The 21,807-nt window shown below is 27.7% G+C and overlaps 4 protein-coding genes and 1 long non-coding RNA gene across 5 annotated transcripts in view; 3 read left to right on the forward strand and 2 right to left on the reverse strand.

Annotated features, from left to right (window-relative positions):
• Positions 1-4,036, forward strand: part of LOC127283305 (cilia- and flagella-associated protein 206-like) — a 41,076-nt gene extending 37,040 nt beyond the window's left edge. The window contains exons 2-14 of the mRNA XM_051308073.1: positions 39-165; positions 352-517; positions 620-800; positions 902-1,071; positions 1,230-1,479; positions 1,578-1,707; positions 1,793-1,900; positions 1,973-2,075; positions 2,151-2,218; positions 2,298-2,446; positions 2,518-2,616; positions 2,680-2,815; positions 2,916-4,036. Coding sequence (XP_051164030.1) covers positions 73-165; positions 352-517; positions 620-800; positions 902-1,071; positions 1,230-1,479; positions 1,578-1,707; positions 1,793-1,900; positions 1,973-2,075; positions 2,151-2,218; positions 2,298-2,446; positions 2,518-2,616; positions 2,680-2,815; positions 2,916-3,140 — 1,878 coding nt within the window. The 5' untranslated portion in view covers positions 39-72 and the 3' untranslated portion in view covers positions 3,141-4,036. The remainder of the gene's footprint in view (positions 1-38; positions 166-351; positions 518-619; positions 801-901; positions 1,072-1,229; positions 1,480-1,577; positions 1,708-1,792; positions 1,901-1,972; positions 2,076-2,150; positions 2,219-2,297; positions 2,447-2,517; positions 2,617-2,679; positions 2,816-2,915) is intronic.
• Positions 3,293-7,589, reverse strand: LOC127283309 (uncharacterized). Its single transcript, XM_051308083.1, has 5 exons — positions 7,428-7,589; positions 6,018-6,108; positions 5,408-5,700; positions 5,066-5,328; positions 3,293-4,965 (listed from the first exon to the last, which is right to left on the reverse strand). The coding sequence occupies exons 1-5, from the start codon at positions 7,468-7,470 to the stop codon at positions 4,849-4,851; spliced, it is 807 nt and encodes a 268-aa protein (XP_051164040.1). The 5' UTR covers positions 7,471-7,589; the 3' UTR covers positions 3,293-4,848.
• Positions 7,590-7,721: 132 nt separating this feature from the next.
• On the forward strand, positions 7,722-16,510 carry LOC127283312 (uncharacterized). Its single transcript, XM_051308088.1, has 5 exons — positions 7,722-10,370; positions 13,834-13,992; positions 15,680-15,759; positions 15,968-16,048; positions 16,204-16,510. Exons 2-5 carry the CDS (start codon positions 13,961-13,963, stop codon positions 16,359-16,361), a joined length of 351 nt encoding a protein of 116 aa, XP_051164045.1. The 5' UTR covers positions 7,722-10,370; positions 13,834-13,960; the 3' UTR covers positions 16,362-16,510.
• Positions 11,920-21,807, reverse strand: part of LOC127283298 (SUN domain-containing ossification factor) — a 172,688-nt gene continuing 162,800 nt past the window's right edge. Inside the window, exon 10 of the transcript XR_007843331.1 lies at positions 11,920-12,181. The gene's annotated coding sequence lies outside the window, so the exon portion shown is untranslated. The remainder of the gene's footprint in view (positions 12,182-21,807) is intronic.
• LOC127283313 (uncharacterized) overlaps positions 17,661-21,807 on the forward strand; it is a 66,114-nt gene continuing 61,967 nt past the window's right edge. The window contains exons 1-2 of the long non-coding RNA XR_007843333.1: positions 17,661-17,822; positions 18,338-18,497. This is a non-coding gene — a long non-coding RNA (uncharacterized LOC127283313). The remainder of the gene's footprint in view (positions 17,823-18,337; positions 18,498-21,807) is intronic.

The raw sequence follows: 21,807 nt of genomic DNA on the forward strand, positions 1-21,807 counted from the left end.
GATCAAACAATTGCTGTTTATTGTTCCTTGTAACACAGGTGATATTGAAAAAAGGTATTTGCTTCATTCACAATGGATTTGATAAAAAAGGATTTAATAGAAACGATCACTAAAGAATGTAAAAAAAGAGATATTGACGTATCAAGTGATTTAGTGTCCTTTCTAGTACGTTAATTTTAATAATTTAATTTAAAAAAAAATAAATTTTTTACTTCATTAAATTATAAACAATTTATTAATTTTTTTAAATTAAAATTTGAATTTGAAAATGTTATTTATTTATATAAATTATTTAATTAATTTGCAAATATAATATTATATATTTATTGCAAAATCTTTTAATTTTGCCAGTTGTGCTTGACATTATTAAATCCAGAATATTCAATTGAAAAAAGTGATGAGAGGGAAATTTTAAAAGTTGTATCAGTTTTGGTGAAAAATTTACTAGACCAAAATAAACCGCATTTGGTCACTATTAAAATTCAACTTTATTTCGCAAAACACTATTTTGATAGAGGTAATGAAATTATTTATTTGAAATTTAGTTTACTTTTTTTAAAAATCTACAATAAATATTTCATGGATTAACTAAATTAATTTTCTTTTTTTTTAAAAATAGATGAAATTATCAAAAAACACAGATTACGACTTCATGAGAAGACAGCTTCTCTTGTTAGGGAAATTTGCGAAACAAAAAAATTAGATTCCGATAGAGATATGGAAAAATTGTATCAAAAAATTTTAGTGGTAATTACTCTATTGAGTGGCTTAGGAAATCCAACAGTTCCTTCTGTTCTCAGGTAAATAGAATTTTTGATAATTTATTTCCCCTCGAAATGTTCTCACTTAAAAATTAAACCTGAAACAAAAAAAAAGAAAATTGATAAATATTTTTTTTTAGAGAAGTGTCACTGGCCTTACAGAGTGTTTATCAGCCTTCGGAATTGTCGCGTTATATAACTTTACAAAAGGAAGAGAAAGAGGAGCAATTGATGGAATTAATGTGTATTGTAGCGGGCATTCGTCTCTTTAATAGAGATTGTGAACGAGGAGGAGAAGGAATCGATGATTGTACAATATTTAATTTTTGCAAAAAAAAAATTAGAATTTTTTTTAAAAACTATTAAAAAATTTTTTTTTTAAGTTAATTTCCCTCAATTTTAATTATTTGGTTTTTAATTAATTTTTTATATAAATGAATATGAGATAAAATATTTATATTTTACCAGTGCCAAGTATTTTACAAGAAGCTATCAAAAAAACACAATTATCGATTATGGAACTTTTGGAACAACTTATGCAACGAATTTATAAATTTACTTCAGCTATTGAAAATAATATTCAAATTGAATTATCTGATGATGAGGAAATTTGTTCCGATAATGATAATAAAAAATTAACTAATTCATTTACCAATGATGATATTCAGTGGTCCATTCAAATGCTTGCGGCTCTTCGTCAACAGGAAATTTACATCAGGTTATGATATTTCCAATATAATCTGAAAAAGAATTTAAATTAATTAAAATCGAAAAAATAATTGCTACATATTTTCTAATTTTTTTTTTTTTTCATAGAAAAATTTTGTGCGATATTGAAAATTGTGAAAATGAATTAAAAAACATTTTGGAACGATTAAAAACACGATTTATTAAACTTCATGAAACAGTTCGTTATAGAACAGCAATTCCAACATCTCAGGTTTATGTGAGTTAGAAAAAAAAAAATTTGAAATTTTTTTTTAAATTATTTATTAAAAACCAATATTTTTAAATATAATTAAAATTTTTAGCCACAATTTATAGACTTGGCGGATATTTGGATGAGTTTTCAGGACGAAGTGATTGTGTTAAGTAATATTAATCGTTTTCTTTGGCAATTGCAAAGTCTTTATGTAAAGGTAAATTTCAAAAAATAAATTTCTCTTTTCAAATAAAAAAAATACAAAATTTTGATAAAATTGATCTCACAGATTATGAGTGTTTATGATGAATGTCTTTTGAGTAATATGATACAAGATATTCGAGTTTTATCAGACGCTGAAAGATTAGAAAAATCCATGGGCTACATGATAAGTAGGATTTTTTTTTTATTAAAATTAAATATTATAACTTAGAATAATTTTTAATATCGAATTCCTTTTATTTTAGCCGAATGTGGGGAATGTGAACTTTTCTATCCAAATTCAACGAAAGATTTTGAGAAAATAAATTTAGAGGTGAATGTTAAAAATTTTTAATTTAAAAAAAAATATTTAAAAGTTACTTACATTTTACAAAAAAAGAATTTCTCTCCAGTTTCTTGGATTTTGTACCTGGACATTTGTACAAGGTAAAGGATTTCTTTTACCCGGTAATCCAAACATTGGAGTTGCTAAATGGAGAGGAAAATATTTTGCCTTCAGTTCTTTGAAAGCTGCTCGTAAATTTGGAGAAAATCCAAACAAGTGCGTATAAAAAAATCTTTAAACCAACTCTAAAAAAAAATTAATAAATATAATTTTTTAATTTTCATCAGGTGTTTAATTGAAATTTTGGATTTTATACGTAAACGTCCGGAATATGTTTATCTTTTTCAAATCTACAATGATGTGGAAGCTATAAGAAATCAAGAAATGTAATTATCTATTTTTTTATCGTTAAAATAAAAATAAAATATTGTATTTAATATTTTTTTTAGATTAACCGCAGATATTTCTCTATTAACGGTCCAACAAGATCAGGAAGTACAAACTGAATTACATATCTTGCCATCGCTCATTGATAAAAATTATTCATCCAATATTTGGGATTATAGAAGAAAAGCTCTGAAATTAGTAAATTTCAATACAAAAAAAATTAAATTTTAATTAGAATAAATTAAAAAGTAAATAATTAATATAATTATCAAAAATTTAGAATATTTATATATTTTAGGCGACAATTTGTAAATTATCAACAAGAAGTACACAAACGCAAAAATCGTATTTTAGACGCGGAATTGAGAGTCAAGTGGAACCACCTAAAAATCAACAAGTTCAAACAAGAAAAGAAAACAGTACAAATACAAAAAAAATGCAAACTTATATTTTTGGTCTTCGTGGTCGACGCGATAATGCTCAGCATGTTCTTACAATAGTTGAAGACGATCTTGAAAAATGATGGACTTTTTATAACCGTTAATCATCAATTTCAAAAATCGTTCGAAAAATGCCAAATTTCAACTCCTTTCTCAAAAAATTTTAAAACAAAAAAAAATGTTATTTTCATAAAAAAGAAATTCAGGTAAAAACGAAACACGAATAAACGCACACTTAAAAAAATGAAAGCAATGACTTTAATTAGACACAAAAAATCAATTACACTCATGGAACAATATACAGATTTGTATTTTGTATAATGCATATTTTCTTCGTAATGGAGAACATAAAAATTTTACATGTTTATTTTTTTTATGACGCTATGGTTACTATGTATTTAGAGTAAACATATTTCATATATAATATGCAGTCAAGAAAAAAAAAATTAATTTTTTTTTTTGATACACGTATAATATACCAAAGATTGATAAAATATAATGATTACTTTTCTGTTCATTTTTTTTTCTTTTTTTTTTTACTAGAAATATTGATTTTTTTTTCAAAAACCCCTTTATTTATTTTGTGATGGAATAAAATTTTTTTTTAAATCAAAAGTGATTCAATATTTGTTTCATGCATTTATATGTAAGATTACATAAAAAAAAGAAATTAAAAATGTCATCAATTCATTTAATTAAAAAAAATTTGATAAAAGGGTTTTATGAAAAAAAAAATTATTTAATTATGCATTAATTGTTTAAAATTTATAATCAAGATGCCCATGTGACAATCACTGAATCGAATATAGGCAAAACTTAAAGTTAAATTTATATCCAAAACGACACAAGTTCTACACACGTGAAAAGTGCGAACAAAAAAAAAACTCGCACTTTTAATTCGATAAACATTGTATCGATAAACAATCACTTCATGTACTAAGCCTTAAATTCTTAGGTAAATTTTTTTTTTTTTTTTTTTTTTTTACACCAAAAACCTACTTTACGACAATAATTAGTAATTACATGTTAATACAATTAATTCTCGCTTAGTTGTAAATTTCAGTGTGCCACTGTAACTATTATACAAAAAAGATAAAAAGAATTATCTTCTTTATTGTGATCACTTTTTGCATGTTTCCAGGATTCCGCTTTCATCTTCTCAAAAAAAAAAAAAAATAAATAAAAAATAATCTTTGATTTTTAATTATCATTATCTTTAGCAGAACACAAAAATGTTCGTAAAAAAATATTCAACATTTGAAAAAAATTTTTCCTTCTTTCATCAAATAAGTAAAAAAAATTCAGTTTCCAAAAAATATTAGAACTCAAGAAACAAACAAAACCATTTATACAAAATAAATTCAAAATTCGTCAAATCTCTTTAAATTAGAAAAAAAAGCAATTCATGCTTTGCATTTTAGATTTGACATATTTCGAAAAAATTAGAGGAAAAAAATCTATAAAGAGATGTACTTTATGTACCATACACAAATAAAGAAACTCAAATGCAAGTTTGATAAAAAAAAAACAAATGTCGATAAAAAGTGTTGAAGATATAAAAAATTGAACAATTGGCAAAAAGCAATCGGGTTTCTTTTTTTTTTTTCATCGAAACTTGTAAAAGAGAGGTGTTTATATTTGTGAATGGGATTTTATCCGCGAATTTGCCTTATGTTATAATAATTGCGGAATCGCATCGCGGATTTTTATCATTAAAAACTTGTACAATTTAATTTGCCGGGGGGTTTTTTTTTTTGGGGGGGATGGGGATTGACTTAAAAAACTATGGATTTAATCTACGAAGTGATTTTTGAGGTATTTCATCATACCAAAGGTCCTGAAACGTTTGACTCCTATTACCTTCATCAATTCATCATCACAAATGGCGAATTGCTTATTCTTGGGATCCTGAAAAAAATGAAAAGAATTTTTATTATTAAATTTGTTAATGAATTTAAATTTTTGAAAATTGAATACGAAAAAAAGGGGGAGGAGGGGAAATACTTACATAGAGATTTCTCTCCTTGATGATGCTCCAGACCTTTTTAACGACTTGATGTCTAGCCATTTCTTCGGCACCGACAATAGCGGCCAATTCTGGTGAAAGCGTAATGGGACGTGTGTAACCGCCACCACCTTTACCTTTGGCTCCCTTTTTCGCGGCACCACCGCCACCACCACCACCACCACCTCCGGATTTCTTATTCTTTCCCCAATCTTCATCACTGTCACTGTCGCTTCCCTTCTTTTTTCCCTTTTTGGCTGGTTTTCCTATTTAAAAAAAAATTTAATTAATTTATTATTTTTTTAAATTTATAAAAATTTTATTTTGTAGTGTTTTTTTTTTTACCCTTTTTGGGTGATGGTTTTCCCTTCTTGGGACTGTATTCCTCATCACTGGCGTCTTCATCACTTGCGCTTTCCTCATCATCAGATGAGCCCTTCTTGCGCTTATTGGCTGCTTTTTTGGGAGGTCCTCTCTTTGCGGGCTTTTTTTCCTCCTCTTCTTCTTCCTCCTCGGAGGCTTCATCTTCCTCCTCTTCGCCATCCTCAGACTCCTCACTGGCGGCCTTCTTCTTTTTCTTGCCACCATCATCTTTCTCTTGCAGGCACTCCATAACTAAATCGTCAACCTCCTTCTTCCTATAATACAATTTTTTTTTTTTTTTTTTAAGAAAACAATCTCATATTTTATTTATCCGATTCAAATTGTTATTCAAGATTTTAATCTTGCTCAAGTCTCGAGATTTTATAATTTAAAGGGTCATGGTCATTTTTTAAATTCGAATTTATTATTTTTTTTTTGTATGAAGGGGAACGAGGTGAATACTTTGAATTTTTCAGTTTCACGCAGAGACCTTCTTATTAATCTAGGATATCATATTTATAATTGCATTACTTTAACGCAAAATAAAATACAGCATCCACTTTTATAAAACTACATTAAATTTTTTGTTTACCTTTCAGAAAGATCAATGTCCAATTTCTCTTCAATTTGTTGCCTAACTTTCTTGGCGGACATCGTTGAGAGGTCAGCATCCTTAAGAATGGCTGAAAAAAAAAAATCGTAAGTCAAATTATTTTTAATAATTTTTAAAACTAAATTAAAAAAAAAAAATTATTCAAAAATTAATAAGAAAAATTTTTGAAACAGGATAGAAAATAACTACAATTAATCAATAATAAAGGACAATTTCCCCCTCTAAATATTAAAAAAAAAAACAAAAAAAAAAAAAAATAGAAAACAAGCTGAATAAATCGTTAAGACTTTCCAGGGTTGAAATTCGATCCAGCTCCGAAAATTGGTTCAAGTGCGCATTTACCTGGCCTTTAGGGACTAATAATACTGAATGCGGCGGGAAACGGGAATCAAGAGAAAAGGTGTATCGAGCGCAGATGGCCGAACCCGCGGATGTAGTATAGTCAACAATCGACCCGCTTCTTAATCAAAAATGTCTGAAAGTAAATCGAGATGCGGCAAAGTACGCTGCGTATTGCTATCTAAAAATCTGCATTTTCAACGTCGTCTCTCCCCCATCAACGAATCACGTCTCCTTCTATCAATAATTTCGAAACGAAATCAACTCTCCCCACACACAATGTCGCTCCAAAAACCCGGAAGAGTAAGAGAAAATAGCCGCTTAACAAATTATCACTGAAAATACAATTCACCGATTGTAAATAATCATTAATAACTGACTCAATAAATGATATCTATTATTTTAACAACGTCACGAACAAAGCAACATTCCACATCGGCGGGAAAAGTTAGAAAACCGTCAAATAACCCTCTTTTGTTTAGTAATTCAAAATCAGACAATGAAATTACTTAATTTTGAAAAAAAAATTTTTTTAAATAAATAAAAAAAAATACAATATTTTTTGACAAAATTTTCTAAGCTTTTTTTTTTTAGAGGAAAAAAAAAATTTATCAAGAACGCCTTGTTCGTTGCACGCCACTATTATACCGCCAGACGCGTCATATCAAGAGAAAAGACAACGACGCCCTGAGAAAGTCCATTTTATACGTAAACGAACAAAAAACATGAAAATATTATTGTATTGGAAAAATTTTAATTAAAAATCCCCCAACTATTTGAATAATTGGAAAAATATTTAATCGTTTCATTATTAAGCTATATAGATGAACGATGAAAGACGAATATTCATGTATAATGGCCGGCGTTGGGCACGCCACTCAAGTACATAGAACGTTATTTGAGCTTCACTAACCAAGAGTAAAGTGCATGTTTTTCTTATCTTTTTCACTTGAAAATAATTAAAAAAAATAAACATCAATAAAGATAAAATAAACTTTTACAATTTTTAATATTAATATTAACGTAAATCAAAGGATTTTTTTAACTCACCGGTGATTTCTTTGCGAAGATCGTCCTTGGAAATATCAGCCATGGTGAGATGTTTCTTGTTGTACGTTCTAGTTGCAACTGAGCCGATGCCGTATTGCCGGCACAGCGAACTCCCATAGCGTTGTACAGTCAATTGTAAGAAATAGCAATTCTAACAATTCTTTGTTAATTATTGAAAAATCTATAACTCTTAAATGAAACGTTAAAAACAAATAAGATATACACTAAATTGTGTCAGTTTTTTATTTTCTACATTTTTCTTATGACGCCCCATTCATATTATTGTGATCCCAGGCTTTTGTTGAGAATATTCGACAAATTTCCATGGAAAAATTTTGATTATGATTGTACAAGAGAGCATAGATGTAGCGGCGTCACGAGTACAGTTGAATCATTAATAGTCTCGTCTTTCCAAATAAATTCACTTTCAATATGAAATATCTTTTTATCTATTATTCTAAAGTCAATATAATATAGACCAAATCGGACTAACTTTTTTTTCTCTACAATTTTCCCATCATGCCCCACCCACCATATCGCGACTTAAAGGTATGATAGTAACAATCTCGTGTTGAAAAGTTGTATTTTAATTTTCCTTACTGTGCTTTATACGACTACTGCCTTATATATGTAGAATCGAACAAACGTTTTTCGCGCTTTTTATAATTACTATTAAAAAAAAAAAAAATGAAAAATTTAACCAATAATTCTATCGAGAAATTAATTCTAAAATAACTCGTTTTTCTAACCTCATTTTTTTTCAACAACATTGTTTTGTTCAATTATTTTCCTTATAAAGGTATTTTTAAATATTTTGCATTTTTCTAATTAATTTAATTAATTAGGTTAAAATTTGGTTTAAAAATTGTTTTCTAAATGTAGAGCTGAAAGAAATTTTCATATAAAAAAAAAATTGCATTTTTTTTTGGGAGATTCGATATTGCAAAATTCGATTACAGAGGGATTTCATTGAGAAAAAGGTTTTATTTTGTCTCGTGGTGTCTGCAGGCTATCAGCAGTTAGTTTCGACGGCGCGTCCGTGGTACAATATCAGTCAAAAGTGAATCGTCATATGTACAAAAAAGTGATGTGTGATTAAAGATAACTTTGAAACAGTTGATTATTCAGTAATACAATGTGCAGAAAATCGAGTCAGTTTTTTTTTCTCTACATCTTTCTCAGGACGCCCCACATTCAATTTTACAAAATAAGACCTCATATTTGGAAATCATAATCACAAAACGTAGGATAATTTTTGAGGTTACTGTACTAGAGCAACATAGTTTTTAATAAATGATAATTGCTGAATAAGAACTTATCTAATTTAATTTGATAAATGGAATATAAGTAGTGGTAAAAATTTTATTTTTCTGATGTACTTTAGTTTTTTTTTCATTTATTAAAATCGATTTAACATTTATCGTATATTTGATGTATTAAAAAACCGCCACAATTGTTTGAACGAATCAACATGGCGTCGATATTTCTAAGAATGAAATTTTTCTGTTTTCATTTAATTTTCTGATAGATTTTTACTTGTTTATATAAAAATAGATATAATTTATCTTTACATTTATAAGTTAGCAAATTTTTTTTTAATAATTGATTTATGGAAATTGAAATATTAGATAAAGTGAAGAGTAATATAAAATTTGTTTATTCTGAAAGAGCATTATTTCCCTCTCGATTGTCATTTCCGGTCTGGCGTACATAGTCATAAAGATTTATTTGTTGTCAAAAATATTTTATTGATTGATTTTTGTTTAGAAAAAGAATTTATTTCTTATAAATGCAAAAACAAAGGAATAAAATATAAAGCGATAACTTGCGATTAATTTAAAATATTGATGTTTTTGTCGATGTTATTTGTACTTATGACAGTAATGTTACCTGTTGGCACAAAATAGAAGTAGTTCCTTTTGTGCTCTAAAGGTAATATAAGAAAAATTCGTTTCAAAATTACCGCGGAAGGTCGGCAAAGAAGAATTTCATATTGTAGTTTAGAGAAAGTACGCTAGCGCCCGTTTGATGTTCCCGTTTATAGTTTACGTTACCATTTGTGTTAGTGAATACCGAATGTTAAAGCTTCTACACTATACCAACGACACGATGTTGGAGATGTCAGTTAATGTCCCTATTATTCCCTCATTAATTTGGAAAAAGTACATATTTATTCAAATAGTTTAAAAAAGCTAAATACTAACCACAAATCTCTTTTTTCTTCGATTTATAATCCGTTGATACAGAATCAATTCACCTAATATCATAATGATTTTATATAACTTTGAATAATTAATTATTTCATATATAAAACTTTTTATTTAAACAAATAGTAATATTGAAGTAGAATAAATAAAATAGGAATGTGATTACGATTATACTTTCTTTAAAAATAAAGAATAAAATCTAAAAAAAAATATTTTTTCAAACAGCACAGATCTTGCGTGGTGAAGAGTTTACTGCTCACTGAAGTGGTGGGAGAAAACGACCAATATTTATAGACTTGTGTTGGCATCAGGAGCGCCAGCCAATCAGCGCTAACCGCAGTGAATACCCGGTCCAATCAGCGCACGGCAGACCAAGCGGCAGACTAAGCTCGAACTATAAAATAAAATTTCCCCACAGCGCACGCTCAGTTCCAACTTGGACATCGTGAAGGTAACATCTGCGTCGCTTCAAGAAATTTTTGGAACAAATTTTTATTCAGCAACAACTGATTTTCCCAGCTTTTTTGCAATAGAAGAGGACAATTCAAGAACAAATAAAGGAAATTTCACCAAGGAATCGCACTCTCAGTTCCATCTTGGACATCATGGATGCAACATCTATGTCACTTCAAGAAATGTTTTGAACAATTTTTCATTAGGAACCATTGATTTTCCCCACTCTTTTCCTATAGAAGAGGAGAATTCAAAGATGAATAAAGCAAGTTTGGAGATGCAGGTATAAATTTGATAATAATACATAATAGTACTAGGATAATGCAATTAATATGTTGTAGACTTTCTCTGTCGAAATTAATATCATTGAATAATTAGATATTGTTAAATAGAGTAGGTTAATTAATTTCTTTAGTAAAAAAACAATACATAGGTACTATGTATAATATAATAAACTTAAATAGGTAAATTAAAATTAGATTCATAATATATATATATATATAAAATATTCATAACCTGAAATCGCATTCTATTGAAGTAGCATTATAATTTCTTTTTATTATAAAGTTGCTGATATACAAATATGTAGCAAATAATATTAAAACAAATATATATTAGGTTTTTAATATATCGCTATATTATAGATTTTTATTTATTTAATAATAAGTTTAGTTAATGAGTTTTGATATCGAGAGGCAGTTACGCCTGCACATAGGCAAACAGTTGAGTTTCGTTAGTATAACACATTGCTGCTAGATGGCACCTCAGTTTATTTTCAGATATTTTCAACGTATATTCACAACTGTAAACATTTTTGGAACAAAGTTAATTAAACTTTTTAATTTAGTGATTTATATTTAATAAAATTAGTGTCGTGTGCTAAAATTTACAATAGACTTTGATAAAAAAGAGATATCTAGAACAAAATAATGCATTTGATATTCTTGTCAATTACGTATTCCAATTGCAACAACAAATACTTATTATTGTGAAAACGTTTGTTTATTTTTCTCATTATTCGCGACATAATTAATATCCATTAATGCATACTTGTTTTAATTGTGACAATTAAAATAACAATTACAATTTTTCGTGACATGTAAGTATAATTGTCATTTGATAAATTTTGTTAAATTGAAACAATTAAAACTTTATTGCATAGTCGCTATACTGACTTAACCTGAAATTCATAATATAATTTTCAATAACAATAATATATTGTTCATATATATAAACAATTTAAAGTATATTAAAATAGTGTCACATTAAAATATAAATTATTAAATTAAACTTGAATTTTTTATTATTAAATTGATTAATTTGACAAATATTCAATATTTTAAATATAGATCCTTAAGAAGCGGTGTATGAAAATATATTGCTTTTTATCATATAATAAATATATAATTTGATATATTAAAAAATAGAATATTATTTAATTTCTAGGAAAAATAATGATAGGAATTTACATTAGGAAACGATGCAACTATATGTGTATAAAGGGAGTTGCAAAATAATCGAGGTCACCAGAATTAATGTACATCCAATTTTTATTAGCACCTGCCTATTTGTAATCATCATTTTTGCTCTGCTAAATATTTTACATGATGCTTACTTGACATATACGTTCAATATAATGCTCATAGAGAATTTCATTATTAATCCAAAAAAGAATTACCCTAATTACAGTATATAGAGTTAATACAATTAAACTAGAGAGATAATATATAATTATTTTATTACATTTTAAATAATTAATGAAAATAATAATAAGTTGATAAATAATTACAATAGTAATTAAAATAATTATAATATATAATTATCACATTGATATAATTTTGACAGAAAATTTCGTTTACACCTGCGCTTTTGAAAATTGAATAAAATTTTTCAATTTCAGGGAAATATTATTAATATGCCTTCTTTTTTTTTGTGTGTGTAATAATTGAGTGAAAATTTTTAGATTTTTTTTGTCTTCGAAAGAGGGTGTGTTATTATTTTCAGCTGCTTCTTAGGTGTATAAATGTTTTTTTCGTAATTTTCGTCGGAAGAATTTTTGGTCGAGCAGGTCAGTGTCATATCTCCAAAGTGAATCTGGAAATAAAAGAAGAATAGATTAGAAAACGAAGTGTTTAGGACTATCTGGAGACAATGACTTCTATATATATATATATATATAATAAGAGAGGGACCCCGATTGACTACAGCAAGGGTCACCCGGTGGGCTCGGAACTTTTAAATGTCTATACTGACACGTGCCCCCCAGATTAGAAGAATGAAAGGTGCGCACACTCCTTTTTATGTGGTTCCGAAATTTATCTTAAAAAGTCTGTCACTCTCTATTTCTCTTTCCTTCTCTAATCAGATCATCTTTAAAGTCATATTTTTTTCATTTTCGGTCAAGAAACTTGTTAGAAATTAGATTTTTTTAAATTAAGACATCCCACAAACAAAATAATAAAAATGATCGTAAAAATGAAAATAAAATAGAATTTCAAATCTCTATTTTCTTTTTGTGATGGAGTATTTTTTTTTTTTTAATGTAAATAAAATCGTCGAGAGTTGGGATCAAAAAGGTGTTGAAAAAAATAATTAACGACAATTGGGATTTTTAAAAAAGAGAATTGAAATTTTTTTCTATTATCGAGTGTTTTATTATAAAGGCGCCACTTTTCAAGTTAATTTTTCTGTGGAATCTTGCGTATAGATGAAGCTGGCACCTGCACCAGCTGTCTTACCATCTCATCAAGTGGAAAACGCGCTCCTTTTCACCTTTGACAGACAATAGTCATATATAGCGATAATCTTTTAACCTTGAAGAAATGCATCTGCACATGCATTGAGCGCATATATACATTTATTTATGAATTAACTGCGATAATATCATTCGAATTATATGTATATATATATATATTTATTTATTGAGATATTATCAAAAGCCCAAGCATTGATGAACAATAATATTTCAGGAAAAAAAAAGGTGTAGATGATTAATTTTTCGATTTATGATTAAATTAACGAGACATTATAAAAAAATTATTTTCACATTTTGTAAAAAAATTAATTTGGTAATTATTAATTTTCTTTTGCAGAATGGTATTTTTTTAAATATTAATTTTATTTAGGAAATATTTTTTCGATTGGTTATTTTTTCTATAGTTTTTGCTTTTTTAAATATCGAATCTCGAATTTTCTTCTCGCGTCTTTATAATTGTATTTATTAAAGTCCCCGTGGCAATATACTTATTATCGTTGAAATTATATATATATATATACATTTTATTTTTATGCGCGCTCATTTTCGCTCTCGCTATTATAATACATATGGCCACGCGCTACTCAAATCGATTGAATGGCCATACCATTTCATCGTAAAACGACCTCCAGAAATTGTTTTAACGACGCTTCCTCAGTGGCCAATTCTCGATATATATATATCTGTTTTTTTATCTTTTGTAATAAATCTCCAATATATTCTTATTAGTCTGTAAAATTCCAAAAATTGCTTTATCATATTACAGACTTTTAACTTTTATTACCTATATATATATTTATAGAAAGTTGCAATATAAGATTTGCAGGTGTTTAATGTTTCAAAAGCGCAGGAACGTTATTTTAAAAAATAAATTTTTTTTTTTTGCCAAGTAATCGTTTTTTTTATAATTTCAAATAAGAGTGTTGAAAAAAAAATTTTTTTCTTAAAATAATTGCCAATTAATGTAATTTGATATTTTAAAATTTTTCAGGTTCGAGCTTTTTGAGGACTGCGATGAATTTCTTGAGTCATTGCGATAAGAATGTATAATATACACCAAGCAAATGACCGGTACTTCATAAGGAAATGAAAGTGCGGAACGTGCCAAGAAGCCGGGAATGTTGAACGTTTGCTGCTGCTTCATGTTTCGGTAAGTAAATTTATGCAAGTAATTAAACACGCGTGTATATACGAATTACATATATCGGTTTTGCGACAGGGACTCCTACAGCACGCAACAAGCTGTCTGCGTACATATATATACGCTCGAAATGCGTTGATTGCAAGTGGCATTGAGCCACTGATCCCGTCCGTTGATACAAAAAAAAAAAAAAAGGAAATTTAAAAACCATAACCATCTTTCTTATTAAAAACGAATATTCGCCAATAATCTAAAAGATCTTCAAGATTATACTGCGATTTTTACGAAAAGGTGGAAAAAAAAAAATTTCGGCTGATTATATTATCGAAATTGATTATTTTTTGCGCTGGTCAATTTTTTTTACATTTCATAAATTTTCCTTTAGGTTCAAAATCAAATTCGACTAAATTCCATTTTGACAATGCAATTTTTTTCCGAATTCGCAAATTTTTCTTAACGCTTTATTTGAAAGAATATTTTTTATAAACTCGAGTGTTTTTCGAAAGAAAAATCGAAAGAATATGAAATGATAAATTTTCTTTTTTTTAATTAAAATTTTCGAATATTAAATTTTGAGATAATAGTAAAAGTATATTATAAAGTTTGAAAATGGATCATCAGGTGAAATGAATCTTTTAATTGATGGTTTGAAAATACATGTAAATATAATTGCATTTTAAATTTGAATACATTTATTTTGACTGACAAATGGCGATTCAATGATTGATTATCGTATCGGTTATTGAAACAGAATTGATTATCTCACAAACGAAATTGATTATCAGTAATATAACTGTTCCAAATTTAGCAGCTTATATGAAATAATTATTTGACTTTCTCTGCGGTATAAAAAAAAAAAAAATTTCCTTACGCATCAATTGAATTTTACAGCCTTTTTACAAGTTTTTTTTTTTTTAGAAATAATTTGCTATTCAGTTTGTAAAATTATTGTAAATTAATAAAAATTAGTTTTTCTACTTTGAAATTGTTGATTTAAAGTGAATAATTGAAATTATGCAATAAATAAAAAAAAAGGAAATTCGGAAAAAAAATTAGAGCACAGTGATCTATAGATACGAGATGAAAAGATAAAAAAAAAATTGAGATGAAGGAAGACGATGATTTTAAAGCGTAAATTAAGGCGCCAAAGAGAGGAGACAGCCGAACGCAGGTGGATTTTTCCGGTGCCACCTGTGTGTTATTTCTCTCTCTCTCTCTCGATCTCTTTTTCTTCGCTTCTACCATTATTCATTCGCATTTTCCCGTTTACGGAATTCTCTGGTCGAAGTGTCGACTGCCGACTGTTTCGGAATGATTACAGATCACGCGAGAAAAGCCGACAAGTTATTTTTTTTTGCCTCTGTTCATTGCGCGCGCAATTCTCAATTTTTTTTTCCTGAAATCGTTAAAAACTTTAGGTCAAACAGTAACCACCTTGTTATAATTTCAAGTATTATTATAGTATATTAATTTAGGGAAAAATTCGATTAAATTTTCGAATTTCGTTTTGTTTGTCAAATATTTGTATATATAATTTGAAAGCAAAATAAAAATTTTAGCTATTAAATATACTTAATAGATTCGCATGTAAAATTAGTTTTGATTTTTAATCAAATTAATTAATAAAAAAAATAATTTGATTAATAAAAATTAATTTTGTAATTTAATTTTTGTTTACGTATAATTTTTTTTTCAGTTTGCCTGTGTATTTTTTGATGGGTGTTTGTTGCGGAGCTGCTCCTGGAGGAGATCTTGAATGGCTGAGCGCAGTTCAATGTATGTTGATAAATTTTTTTTTCTGAGATATTTTAGATCTTGAAGTAATTAAGAGTTAAAAAAATTAATTATATCGTTTATTAATCGATTAACTGAAGAAATAAAATTTTTATTTTTTCATAATATTTACGAATTTAATTATTAATTAATAATTAATATTTTTTAATTACATTATTAATTATTATATCTTTTTCTAAAAAAATTTCAGACAGTTGGTGCAGTGCAGAGGAAGTATTCGTCTTTTTGCTGTCATCGTATCTCTCTTTCAATAGTGTGGGATTTGTGAAAAGTAAGTTTTTTCTTCAGATAATTTAAATACAAAAAATTAATTTCGAAATTATATGTAAAATTAAGACAAAAATTTATTAGTAATTTTTTCTAATTTATAATAACGCAGGTGATTAGAATTTTATTATTTACCAAAAAATTTTTTTATTTTTTCAGTTTGTGCTCAAGAAAGGAAGATCATGAAAGGAAGGAAGGATGTGGACGAAGAAAAGTGGCCCCAGCATGCTGTCATATCTTTTTCCAAATGTAGTCTATTTTTTATTTTTTTTTTTTTTGCTGGCAGCATAGCTTCCGACCTGTGCAGAAGTGCATGAAGAGACAGGGATCTCGGGAGTGGTCCAAGAAGAAGCCAAGGTAGGGGCATTGTTATCTTTGCTCCAACGTTGGATCGCCGATCGGTGAGTGATTTTTTGTTTAAAACTCTCCCTGTTTGAACTAGTTCATTAAACAAATTTTCTTTGCATCAAAATAAAATAAATTCAGAAAATGAAAATTAATTAAATTTTTTTTGAATTTTCGGAATAATTTTTTCTACTTTTTTTTCTAATTTTCTAAAAATGAATATTAATTGTAAAATAAAAACAGGGAGGGATAATCCTTGCAACATAGTGACATTATTGACAAAATATATTATTTTTTGTAGTAATTCTCATATTTACTACTTGCTCTCTAAATTTGAATTGTTACACGGAATAAAAGATTTACTTGTAACATCGAAACGTTTCACTATAGTAGCAAAAGTTTTACTTGTTTCCGTTAAATCTTTCGCTGTTCTAGTGAAACTTTTCGCTATTTCAGGTAAATATTTTTTTCTGTGTAGTTATAAATAAATGATTGTTAGTAAAAGCTTGGCTTACTTTTTTCTTTAGCAATTAGTGAAAAATTACTGCTTTGATAAAAAAAAGAATAATTGAAAAAATAGTTAAATTTAGTGATTTTGTTACATTTTAACTAAATGATTAGTAGAAACTATTTGAATCATTGACTGTTTTCTATCAAATTTTTAATTACTTCAAATTTAGAGAGTTAATTAATATTTTTGTCAATTTTTCTTCTTTATATTGTTTATAGTGTATGTCTGAGTATAATTTTGAGCTCAGGTGACGGTTGCGTCCCGGGACGTTAACCCTAGTGTAGGTCTTTTGCACCTGGGCGGTATGAGAGAGTCGGTGTGATTAAAAAATAGATTTTTTTTTCTTAAATATAGCTATAGGTAGGAAGAAATAGTTTTTTTTTTGGTATGAGTGTGATATATTTATTCCGATTTTAATTTACGGGTAGGTATAGGAAAATCGGGAAAACACATACTTTGTGTCACATTTACTGGTAAAACCAGTAAAATATTACTCTAAACTCTTCTCTTTATGTCACTATGTTGTTGGGATCTTATTTTTTTTATTTTCTTTGCGTATAAAATATTTTTTTTTGTTTGTTTAAACAGTTGTTATTTTCAGTTATATTGGTGAGAAATTTTTTTTTTTATTTTTAATTCTATTATTTACTTTTCAGGAATTTATTTTTATTAATGCATTACAATTGGAAAATTTTTTGTATATTAATTTTTCTTGTTTTCAGCTTTTTTCTACTAAAGAATGATTACAAATATTATAACATGTTCTCTAGAATGTTTTATAATATTTTGTAATTATAGTATAATATAATAATTCCGTATTTTAATGTTGTTTAGAAAGAAAAGATGTTCATCACACCAAAAGGGAGGATTATGCCGGATTATCTGTAATTCATTATTCTCTTGGTTATTTTCTTTTTGAGATGTAAGTTAGAGTATAATTAAATTATAAATTTTGTTGTATTTATAAAAAAAATTAGATAAAACTTTCATTTTAAATAAATTTTGTTTATTAAATTTTAACAGATTCTTTATTAGATTAAAAATTTTAAAGACAAAAATGTTTTTGTCTAATTTAATAACGTATAGAAAATTTATTTGATTCAAATATTCGATTACTTGATTATTATCAAAAAAAAATATATTTATTTGAAAAACTAATTTTTATTTGAGCCAATTAAATAGTATTTGTTTCAAATACAAAAATTATTGGTCCAAATATAATTTATTTAATTCAAATATATAAAAACTATTTGGTTCAAGTAAATATTTCTTTGCGATAATATTCAAGTAACCGATTATTTAAATCAAATAAATTTTTTTTTTTCAGTGTATTTGAATTTGTTTTAGAAAAACGCGAATTTTTTTTTGCTTTTAAATTTGTTTTTTCGTTTTAGAAAATAATTTATTTTAATTTTTTTTAAATAATTTTTTTTTCAGATCATTCACAAAATAATAAGGAGAATGATGGAGGTTGAAGAAATGTGGTTCGTGATTCTTGATCTACGTAGAAGTGCAAAAAGGAGTCATTATGATCATTTGCGGCGGCTCACGATCAGAAGTGTCAATTCAACCGTTTACGTGCGAGATTTACCGATTGGTAAGTTGTTTTTTATATAACTCTTTTTTTCCATACAAGATTGTTTATGAGTCTAATTTTCTTTATCTAAAAATATTATTCGGTTCAAAAATGGTTCATAAATTTATCAATAATTAATCTTTTTTTTTAATTCCTATTTGAAAATAGGAATCCCCCCATATTAGGTCATTGGTCTCTTGATCAAGCGCGTTATTCGTGAGATTCATTTTCGTTTTTTGGTCCTGTCATCGTTTTGAGACGTAATAATAATAGAAAGTGAACGGCATGATATATCTGATTTGTTTTGTGAACAGAAGATATTGGATATAAAGAATATATATAATTTTTTTCTTCTTCTTATAATATGTGATTCTTTCATCACGTAGGCACGTGCCACATGCCGGGAATATAAATCCTTGTACAAGAAAGCAGAAACTAAAGCTCTTCGGCCATATATGGCGGTTTGTTCTTACGCTTATATATATATAGGTGTATATATAGTACACACATATATATATAATATAGAGACAGTGTGTCTTCACCTGCACAACATATGGCGATAGTTGTTTCGAGGGATGGTCGTTGGTCACGAGAGGGATGAGTTCGTACCGGGTTGATTTTTAAAGAGAAGGAGGGTGGGTTTACGAATTGCATCGTAGCGAATGTCCAGGTTAATTTGTTGTGCATCCACCACCATCACCGGTCTTCAACACCCTTCCCAACTTCCGGTACTTGACCCTCCTAAGGGGGGGTCACGCACTGGTGGCCCTTTCCGAGTGCGCGTTAAACACCCCAAATCCCGGGGCTGATTCACCCTCGACACACTCAAATCGGTGAATCTTCCTTTTTCAACCAGAAATTAATTTCTCTATATATTTTTTTTTCCACACAATGCACTTTTGTTCCATCTAAATGAACTTTTTCCACGATCGTAATTTATTCCGCTTAAGATTTTCTAAAATTATTTTTACTTTTCTTTAAATAATTAATTAATTTTTCCTCCAAAAAAAGTAATTAATAATTAAAAAAAACAAATAAATAAAATTGTCTTAATATATAAAAAGTAATGAAAATAATAAATTAAAAAAGAAGTTACAGCGTGCGATTGGCGAAAAAAAAAAATTTAATTGACAACTCGTATACTTGTCATTTGATCGAAAACAAGGTCCCGTTTTCCTTCAAAAGACTTTTGTGAGAGAGCTATATATCGGCACATAAATCTTGATCAGTTTTGCGCAAATCTGAACATTTCGAGATCGTTCGTCGTGCGGGTCTTTATAAAGCATTGGCTTCTTTCTTTTTTTTATATATATAAATATATAAAAGAGTAAGCGCGTTTGTCGCATCATGTTGATATCAAAAGCGCGGCACGTTCGACACGAAAACCGAAGCACTCATTAATAAAACATCTATTAAACTTCATGTTTTGTGTCATTGCGAATCGTTATAATACTCATGCGGCGTGGAATACATAACTCACAAAATGGCCCACCTGCCTGTCATTTCAAAAACCGTTCACCATCATCTCCTTCTCTGGGATCCATTTTAATTTGTCACCGTCGTGTTTCAAGAGCACTATCCTTACTTTTCGATCGTCACCTCTTATACTCATCATCATTGCGACTTTCTCCCATTTTGCCTTCTGTGTCCTCCTCCCCGGAATCTGGAGCACTTGTGACAGATTCCAAGAAGAAAAGTGTCGTTCTTCACTGTCTTCTGATCTTATATATCACTTTTTTTTATACTCGCTCAACCATAGATTGTTGTATTTAATTATTATAATTATTCTACATTTTGCCCCAGTAATAATAATTATTTTTTTTACTACTTGAGCAAAATGGAGAATGTTATATTTTCGTTAAAAATATAAATTCGCCATTTTTTCTCAATGATATTTTCATGATTTTAGTCGCTTATTTGAGGTCTAAACTAAATGCCACAACTATTTTTCTTCTAAATTTATTTAAAAAAAAAAAAATTTCTACAATACCGACAATTTTGTTCATTAATAACTAATGTCACGACGCTTCGTGTTTTTTTCAGGGGGGAATTTCGATGACAAATTTTTAAATTAAAAAAAAACTAATATTTAAATATTAAATTTATAATTTATAAATTATTAAAATTAATTTAATATTGATTTTTGTGTTAAAAATTTATATTGGCAAACATTTATCTCAACCCCCCACCTTTCTCCTTTTTATCTTTGATTCAAAAGAAAATGAACAAAGAGAAAGCTTCCACTAGGACTTATTTGGGAAGATGTCGACACAGCATTCATTTGTCAAACCTGCCGCAATCCTTAATTTAAAAGGAGGTGGAATGCCGAACTGCCGGTTAACAGGAACATTGAATTTCAATCCGCGAAACAAATCTCGCATACTAAACAGTTCCACAGATTATTAACCAAACCAAAAAAGAAAAAAAAATTCACTTCTAATAATTGCCACTGTTAAAATAATTTAATGATTTCACAAAAACGGTACTATATATATATATATATATATATATATATATATATATATATATATATATATATATATATATAAATCGATTCTTTATTAATAACTTGCGAAAATATTTTTTAAAATATAATTAAAAATTTAATTAATTAATAATTACTAATAATTATTAATTATTATTGTTAATTAATAAATAAATTATTATTAATTATTAATAATAATTAAATAAATATTGGAAATAAATAGTAAAAATTGAATAAATTAAAAAATTGACAGTATATATGATTTTAAATTTTGATTCGTCTTTTTTTTTGGTACAATGTTAATGATGATTTTGAAGGGCTATCGCTTTTCGAGTGCTCTCGATGGGGGTCATAGTAATTTCTAGTCTGATAGGACAACGCAGTTCGCACGCTCCCCAGACTGACGAGAATGAATCTTCTTTATTCCATAATGCCGGTCCAATTAATGTACCACATGACGTTTCCGATGAACGGAAATCGGGGTGGGCTAGTAAGAGGCTGCTGAACAGTTTACAGTATATATATATATATATATATATATATATATATATGAGCCAGACATCAGCCTCCACTATAGGGTCGAAGTTAATTGCTAATCACTAAATCTCCCTACTTTCCTCCTCTCGTCTCTCATCATCCTTTTGTTCCTCGCACGTCAGATGGGTTCGCAGTTTTCAGATTTTCAAATTTCTATCATTTTTTTTTTTTTGAACCTCATCATTTTTTTTTTCATAATTTACATTTTTATGTATTAATAAATTTGGCAGTAATTTTCAGTAAATTTTAATTACTTACAGTAAAAAAAAATGCAGGAACGTATGTAAATTGAAATTAAATTAAAAGCGT

Source organism: Leptopilina boulardi, unplaced genomic scaffold, assembly GCF_019393585.1.
Source record: "Leptopilina boulardi isolate dan_hultmark-lab unplaced genomic scaffold, ZJU_Lbou_2.1 LbouV2_31, whole genome shotgun sequence".
In the NCBI taxonomy this organism is placed as follows: Eukaryota; Metazoa; Arthropoda; class Insecta; order Hymenoptera; family Figitidae; genus Leptopilina; species Leptopilina boulardi.